This window comes from Prunus dulcis, chromosome 2 (genome assembly GCF_902201215.1).
Source record: "Prunus dulcis chromosome 2, ALMONDv2, whole genome shotgun sequence".
NCBI classification, from domain to species: Eukaryota; Viridiplantae; Streptophyta; class Magnoliopsida; order Rosales; family Rosaceae; genus Prunus; species Prunus dulcis.
Genome location: NC_047651.1, coordinates 6,917,472 through 6,925,766, shown reverse-complemented (window position 1 = coordinate 6,925,766; position 8,295 = coordinate 6,917,472). Strand labels below are relative to the sequence as shown.

At 35.7% G+C, this 8,295-nt stretch overlaps 1 protein-coding gene across 1 annotated transcript; it reads left to right on the top strand.

Annotated features, from left to right (window-relative positions):
- Positions 1-406: 406 nt before the first annotated feature.
- Positions 407-5,659, top strand: LOC117619692 (pentatricopeptide repeat-containing protein At1g11710, mitochondrial-like). The gene is given in 3 exon segments (XM_034349697.1): positions 407-665; positions 668-5,184; positions 5,286-5,659. Coding segments are annotated over 2 exon segments (1,977 nt in total). The 5' UTR covers positions 407-637; the 3' UTR covers positions 2,617-5,184; positions 5,286-5,659.
- The last annotated feature ends 2,636 nt before the right edge of the window (positions 5,660-8,295 follow it).

Sequence of the window (8,295 nt, the reverse complement as noted above, 5' to 3'; positions counted from 1 at the left end):
TAGAAGTTATGATCTAAGAAGCACGGACACGGATATGGATACGGGGATACGATACGACACGACACGGGGATACGATAAATTTCTAAAAATTAGGATACGATACGTCGTGGATACGGCAATTTAAATAATATATAATAATTTAAAAATAACAATATATATAATTTATAACATATTTTAAATAACATAAAAATGATAATATTATTACTTTTGATATTATTACTTTTAACATACTTCCACTTGTCTTGGTTATAATATTATTACTTTTAATAAGACAAACAAAACAAAATCCTTTTGTCAAAACGATAAGACCAGCCATCACGTGGGGTGTGGGTGAAACTGTGAATATTAAACAAACAAAAACCTTTGACTGAAAAAAAAAAAAACAAAACAAAAAAAACAAAAAACAAAATCCCTTTGTCAAAGGAACAGAGAAGCACGCGTGAGAAAACAAAATGAAAATGGAGAAAAGAACCCGACGCCGCCGACAATGAAGAATGAAGAAGAAGAAATTGATGAGTAGAGGCGCCGCTGGATGAAGAAGAAAAAGGAAGATCTGGGCTTCTTAAGGACGAAGAAGAAGAATTGATGAGTGGGGTTTCCTTGCTCTGAAGGTTTATTGCAGAAACTGTGCTCTTTGATGAACTGGGTGCTGAGCTTCTCTCTACCCAAAACCGTCTAATTTGCCGCGGCCTTCACTTGGGTAAGCAATTCTCAAGCCCAAGTTCTGAGAACATTATTTTTAGAGCAATTTGTGTTAATCTCAAACAGAGGAGATGGAAGTTTCTAGAGCAGATATCACCCACTCTTACCAATTCCTTAGTAAGTCGTGTTGTTCTCGAGTTTCGAAACTCCCCACAGTTGGGTTTAGAATTTTACAATTGGGTTCGAGAAAACAAGAGCTTTCCTCACTGTTTAGAATGTTCTTGTACTGTAATTCATGTGTTGGTCCATTGTAGGAGATTTGATGATGCCTTGTCTCTTATGGAGAATCTAATGAGTGCAGATGGTCTGCTCCCATTGGTTGTTTTGGAAGGGTTGGTTAGTAGCTATGATGAAGCTTGTGGTTGTTCAAGCCCTGCAGTGTTTGATGCACTTGTGAGGGCTTGTACTCGATTCGGGCAGACCGAAGGTGCTTATGAGGTAATTAAGAAGCTGAGGATGGATGGTTATTGGGTTACGGTTCACGCTTGGAATAACTTTCTTAATCATGTACTGAAGTTGAATGAAATTGCTAGGTTTTGGAAGCTATATAAAGAAATGGTTTCATATGGGTATGTTGAAAATGTCAATACCTTCAATTTGGTTATTTATGCTCTCTGTAAGGAATGCAAATTACTAGAAGCAATGTCGGAATATTATCGGATGTTGAAGAGTGGAATTTGGCCTAGTGTTGTTACTTTTAACATGATTATAGATGGAGCGTGCAAGATGGGTGATATGGAACTTGCCTTGAAGCTTTTGAGGAAGATGGGAGTAATGTCGGGGGAGTGTGTTACGCCCAATTTAGTTTCGTACAATTGTATCATTAATGGGTTTTGCAAAATTGGTAGTTTATCTTTTGCAGAGGAAATCCAAGCTGAAATGACCCAGGCAGGTGTTGAGTCCAATTTGAGGACTTATGCAACTCTAGTAGATGGGTATGCAAGAGGAGGGAGTTTGGAGGTGGCACTTAGATTGTGTGATGAAATGGTGGAAAGGGGTCTGACCCCTAACTCTGTTGTTTACAATTCAATTATCCATTGGCTTTGCAAAGAAGGAGATGTTGAGGAAGCATGTTTGTTGTTTTCCGACTTGATTGACAGGCATTTATGCCCTGATCAATTTACCTACTCAATCCTCATTAACGGGCTCTGCCGAAATGGGCTTGTGACTGAAGCACTAAGATTCCATAACCAAATTCTTGAGAAAAGCCTTGTCAAGGATGTTTTTTCTCATAATATCCTCATCGATTATATGTGCAAAAACAAAAACTTGATAGGAGCCATGCAATTGTTGGGCAGTATGTTTGTTCGTGGTCTACTTCCTGACACTGTCACCTATGGAACCTTGATTGATTGGTACTGCAAAGAAGGAAACATAGGAAGTGCAGTTCAAATTTATGACAAACTGATAGATGTGGAGAAAAAACCTAATTTGGTGATATACAATTCTGTCGTAAATGGGTTATGCAAAGAGGCATCAGTGGATATTGCAAGAAATTTGATGGATGCATTACAGAGGATAGATTTTCTTGACATTATAACCTATAACACATTGATTCATGCCTATTTAATCTGTGGGAAGATTGATGAGGCATTTTTTTTGTTTCGGGAAATGGAAGAGGTTGGGATTTCATTCAATAGAGTCACTTACAATATATTGATCAATTTTTTGTGCAAGTTTGGGTGTTCTCAACAAGCAAAGGAACTTATGAAGGTAATGATTTCTAGGGGTATGGTTCCTGATTTTATAACATACACCACTCTTATTACCAATTTCAGTAAGAATTGCAGCCCAGAAGAAGTCATTGAATTACATGACTACATGGTGATTAAGGGAGTAATTCCTGACAGACAAACGTACAAACATGTTGTCTGTCCATTTCTTCTAGAAGAAAATGAAAAATGCAAAGATTAGCACACAGAATTGAGTTTCGACAGTTCAACAATGTGTATATTTGTCCTCCATCGTCCACTATAGCATGTGTTTTCAGCCAGTCGGTCCATAGAGAACGTGCTGGGCTTTCCAAAGTAACAAGAATCACGCATTTATTCAATATTGTTTATATCGGGCGTGTAAGTTCTCTTTTTCTAGTATACTAATTTTTTATGCTACTCTAGCCTACAGACTACATCAATATAGATAACATATTGTAACCCTTGGCATATCAAGCCATACACATAAATTGTTTGTTCAAAATTGTATGCAATACTGTTTCATCCTTTGGTTGATATTCCGGAGCTACTTACAACTCATCAGTCATTGACAAACTTCTAGGCTTAGATATTCTGGTTTGGTGCCTCATTAGTTTTTTATGTATTAATTTGGGGTTCTTTGATGTGAGACATGCATAAGTTGCAATGTCTCATGTGGGTGCTTGTTTATAGGTTTAAGTTATTTCTGGTAAATTTTGTGTTTCTTGTGCAGTTGAGATTTTTTGTTTGCTAGAGTTCAGTGAGGGTTAAAACCAATAAATGCGATGATTTCAAGGGTTGGATGTTGTTTTCGAATATCTCGGTTATAAGCAGATCAATTTTTATGGTTGGTCTACTTTTAATTTGTATGTTACTTTTGAGAAAGAACAACAAATTACTTTGTTCAAGCATTTCACGTCAACTAAACTACTGAGTTTAGTGTTTTATATGGATTTGTGGTTTGAATGTACTTAATGCAAGCTGGAAATTCATTAAAATGCTTGCAATATTGGTAAATCCGAGTTACTTCAATTACTGAGCTACTGTTAATAGACTATTATAGTCTTTACCAACAAAGAGTGGATGATGAGGCAGTTATTTCTGTTGAGCATCAACTATAGCTCACATCTTAAAACTTGTGGATAAAAATGTCTTCCTATTTTCTTGATTTTTACTCTTTGCACCTACTTGTCTTCTGCCATAGCTAATTGGTTTTGTACTATCTGCAATGAATTTGAGTCACAAGATTAAACTTTGAAATTTTCCTTTCTGTTTATTTTTCCTTTTATAATAATAAAAGAGATGATTTGTGTAATAAATCAGAATCGTTGGCTTTGGTATTTATTTGTGTTTTGGTGAACATGTCAGATTTGGTTTTTGCATGGACCTAGGTTAATTATGGTATAGAAAGGATTCAAATGTTACATACTGTAGGAATATGTTTAAGAGGATTGAAGGTGATGACGTGGTCAGAGACATTGTAAGGGTCAGTACTTTGACTTCTTATCTTGTGTCGATAAATGTGCTAGTATTCATATAATAATTCTTCATACTCTTTATCTAAGTTTCTCACTGATATGGCCCTCTGGCATGTAGGTTGCACCAAAGTTATTTGCAGAGCTCAATGAACTGCGTGGTAGTTTTAGGGTATTTTCATTCTTCATTTGGTGTATTTTATGCAAGAGTGTGGGGGAGAGTGCGGATCATGTTTTCTTATCCTGCCGGTTTAGCTGGAAATTATGATGTTCTATTTAATGAGATTAATGTTAGTTAGGTGGCGCCACAACACTGTTTATCTTTTCTGGGTGAGAAATCTAAAGTATTGGGTGGTGGAAAGAATGCTAAAGTAATACGGGGCTGTATGATGATGGCTATCATTTAATCTATTTGGTCGGAAAGAAACCAACGGATCTTCGAAGATTTTAGGTGGATGTAAGTGGAGGAGGTGTGGGGAAGGTCAAGTATCAGGCAGCACTTTGGGCACCTGTTTAGGAACGCTTCTGTTCCTGTCATTGTTCTAGACTGGAAAGCTGAAGTGTCATGAATATGTTTAGGTTTGTTAAATTAGATGTAGCTTGAATTGTTGTTTTTTCTCTCATAGATTCTTGGTGGATTGCTTATCCCTGTTTGTGCACAGTTTCTATTGTGAAATAAAATTACATCGTTTCATTTCAAAACTAAAAAATAAAATATTCATTTTTGATGGATAAACTTGGCCTTGATCTTCGATTGAATTTTTTTTTTTTTTTTCAGAAACATTTTTCAAATCTTGGTGATAGTTGTTGAACTTTAAAAGAAAATTTTGTTTTCCATTTGGATTTATGATATCCTCCACTAGAAGACATGATTTTTCTGAATCTGTTTAGGCTTGTAATTGATTGACCAAATAGGTTAATTGATCTTTGAAGATGACGATTTGCATTTTCTTTTCACAAATGTTCCATTGTCCATGCCGTGAATTTTCATTGGGATTCTTGCTTTTGTTTTCATAATTACTTCTCGAATTATAACTTTATGCTATGTTCATTTTCTTATTTGTTTTTTTTTGGGTCTCATACTTTGTTGTTTGGTTGCTTTTTATGATTTTTATTTTTATGAGAATGTTTGGTTGCTTTTCGAAACAGTAAAAGTGCTTCCTACAGCTCATGACAGATGGAGACTAATAGCAAATTCATTAACGTTCTGATAGTGATTTGTGAAGCTGTAAAAATTATAGAATACAGGGAACAAGTACTGAAAATTCAATGCTTCTGCTGCACTGCAAGGTCCTCTGCTGATTTTGTTGTGAATGGTACGTATACTTTGACTGGCTTTAGTTTGTAAAGACAGAGAATTCTCTCTCTTTATGATTCTTGGTTTAAACCTAAAGTGAGTGAAATTTTGTTCATGCAGGTGCTTGAGTTCAAGTCTTGAAGAAGGGGAGGCTGCAAAACTTGTATTGGAATGGGATGGCTGAGCTACTGTAATTTTGTCGACAATCAGGATTCTGCAATCAAGACATCCAACTGCAAGAGGGAGGCTACTTGGAAATATTCCTGCAGTAAATAATAAAGATAACACCGTTAACATGGAGTAAATTTTTGAGGGTGTGGCTAGGAGGAATATTTTCACAGATAAAAAAAACATAAAAATTTAAAATTTAAAGGCAAAAAGTTACTTTGGTCCTTGCAGTTTGTTTTCCATTTTTGTCCGTGTGATTTTAATTTTGGCAATTGGAACCATGTACTTTGATATCCTTGCAGTTTGTTTGATCCAAATTGGAAGCATGAGTTTTCTCTTTCAAATCGAATAGAAAGCTAGCTCTGTGTGTGTGTGTGTGAGAGAGAGAGAGAGAGAGAGAGAGAGAGAGGAAAATATCAGAGGGAAGCCATAATTCACCATCATCCAGATTTGGAGGAAACCCAGCCATTTTAAGCGTAAAGCCCACCAAACTTTCAACACCCAAAAAAACAAAACAAGAATAAGCATGGGCGACGAGGAGGGCAGGGCGGGCAACTGCCCAACCTATTTTGTGAATGAGTTGTATAGTATGAGTTTTGGTTATTTGTTGATAATATATTAATATTTGTGGGTGAGCTTGTGCTATATATATATATATATATATATATATATATATTGTTGCATTGTATTTATTTGTTTTTTTATATGCTTTTATTTATGTATAAAGATGCATTTTAGGGTAATGTTCATTATGTCTATTGACTAGGTGCATTTTTCTATGTTTATTAATGAAATTCAGTCGTATCGTCAAGTTTTTAATGTAAGTTTCGTCCGACTAGCTTCGAATCCTGGATCAGCCACTGAAGAAGAAAAAAAAAAAGATTCCCTTTGCAATATGGGGAGCCCTGAAGAAATAGAGAAAAGAGAAAATCTAGAAGACAAAGAAATAATTTTTTTTTTTTTGGGTCAATAAAATAGAGAAAGATAGAGAAGGAAAAGCCAATTTCAAATTTGAAGCCTCAACAAGCTCAGCCTATGAAGAAGCAGGTGGGTTGGGGTGGGGGTGGGGGTGGGGATGGGTTGACACCTGGGTGGGGAGAAGGGGAGAAAGAGATAGAGGAGAGAGAGAGAGCGATATTCTTTTTAGTAATTTTTTTATTTTTAGATAATTTTGCCTCAAAAAATGGTTTTGCCCCTTAAATAGTAGGACTGTTTTAATATTAAATAGAGAATTAAAGGACTATTGAAATAAAAATTTTAGTTCGTGGACTAAAATAAAACTCAAGCAATAATTAAGAGACTATTTCGGTGAAAAACCTTTTTTTTAACACAAAGAGTAGCGATTTTCTGACTATTTTAGCCATTTGTATTCCAAAATGAATATTTTATACAAAATTTCGGTGCAGGTTGCTAAAAAGAGTGCGTCTGTGGTGCATCGGCTGTACCGGTACAGCCGATCACATGCTAGTCACGTGGGCTTTTTTTAAAAACAATTGAAACTGGTTGTTTTGGTTAACCAGTTAAAATAAGGAAAAAAAAATCATGCTCCTTCAAAACCTAGGATGCGTACTCGATTTCGTCTATCTCCTCCTCCATAGCTTTGCACAGCCACAGCTCTATTTCATTGAAGTCACAGCTGCACAGCTTTCTACAGCCTGAAGAAGCTCCCCCCACTTCGTCTTCTCCATCTGAGGAGCAGATTTCAGCCAAAACCCAGAAACCCACTTCGTCTTCTCCATCTGAGGAGCAGATTTCAGCCAAAACCCAGAAACCCACTTCGTCTTCTCCAGCTGCTTCCTCCATCTCGGTAAGTTCGTGTGTTGATTTTCGTTATGTGTAATTGATGGTTCTATTTAATTTATTCTTCTTTTGTGTGAATTTTGACCGGTGTGGCTGTAAATGAAATTTTGGGTTTTGCCATTTATTTGTTCCTTTTAAAATTTAATATGTGATTTACAATTTGGCTGTAAATGAGAATTTGGTAGATTATTGTGCAGTTGATTAAAGAATTTAGAAAATTAAAGTTATGTACTTAACGAACTACTCTATTTTTGCTTTTCAGTAACTTGCTGCTCTAGGTAAACATCGATTTGTCTTCCCTTTTTGTGCCAAACGATAGACAACTCCAATTTTATCGCATATATTTTTATGTTCTCTAATGATTGTTAGTAAGTAATCTCTATTAAGTCAGCCAACCAGCTTTCATTTTCTCTTTTTTGGTAATTAAATCAAGGATTTTGTTATCATGTTTATATGATGTGAGTGAGGTGATTTTTGGTGCTGTAAATTGCTAATCACTAGTGATTTTGAATTGTTGTTTCAGTTTTTTCACTGAACAATTCGAGAAATTAATTATTCAAATTTTGTATTTCTTTTCCCACTCTGCATTTCTGCTGGGTTGTTATAGTGCCTCTTGATCTGATTGTATATATAAATACCCATGAGGCCTCTGATTGTGTATGATTTAATTATGGTGGGAACTTCACTTCACACAGGACTTGGCAAGCAAGTCGATGTTTCAGTAATTTGTTGGTTATCTGAAGCCTGTATTGCAAGCATTAGTTCCTGGTATGAAGCACTCGTTTCAGTCTCTTAAGATATGCCATGTAGAAACCCGGAGATCATTTATGTACCCTTTATGTTGGTATGTGTTTGCTTGAATTCCAAATACTTGGAGGGTGTTGATATGTTTAAACTCAACTTTAAGAACTTGAAAGGGAAGATGGGGGTCTGTTGTGCGCAAACCCCTAATTGTTCAGAAAAATGAATCATACTCTTTTGTACATGCATAATTATACCTGTTTTTTGAACTATAAATCGAAGGTCGAAATTAACCGAAATACAGAGCATGAGAAACGATAATGGGCAATAAGGCGAACATCTTATATTACAAAACGACCAATTATCGAAATTACGTTGTACTACACATTGTCATGTACCACAAATGACTTGAGGGTAGATC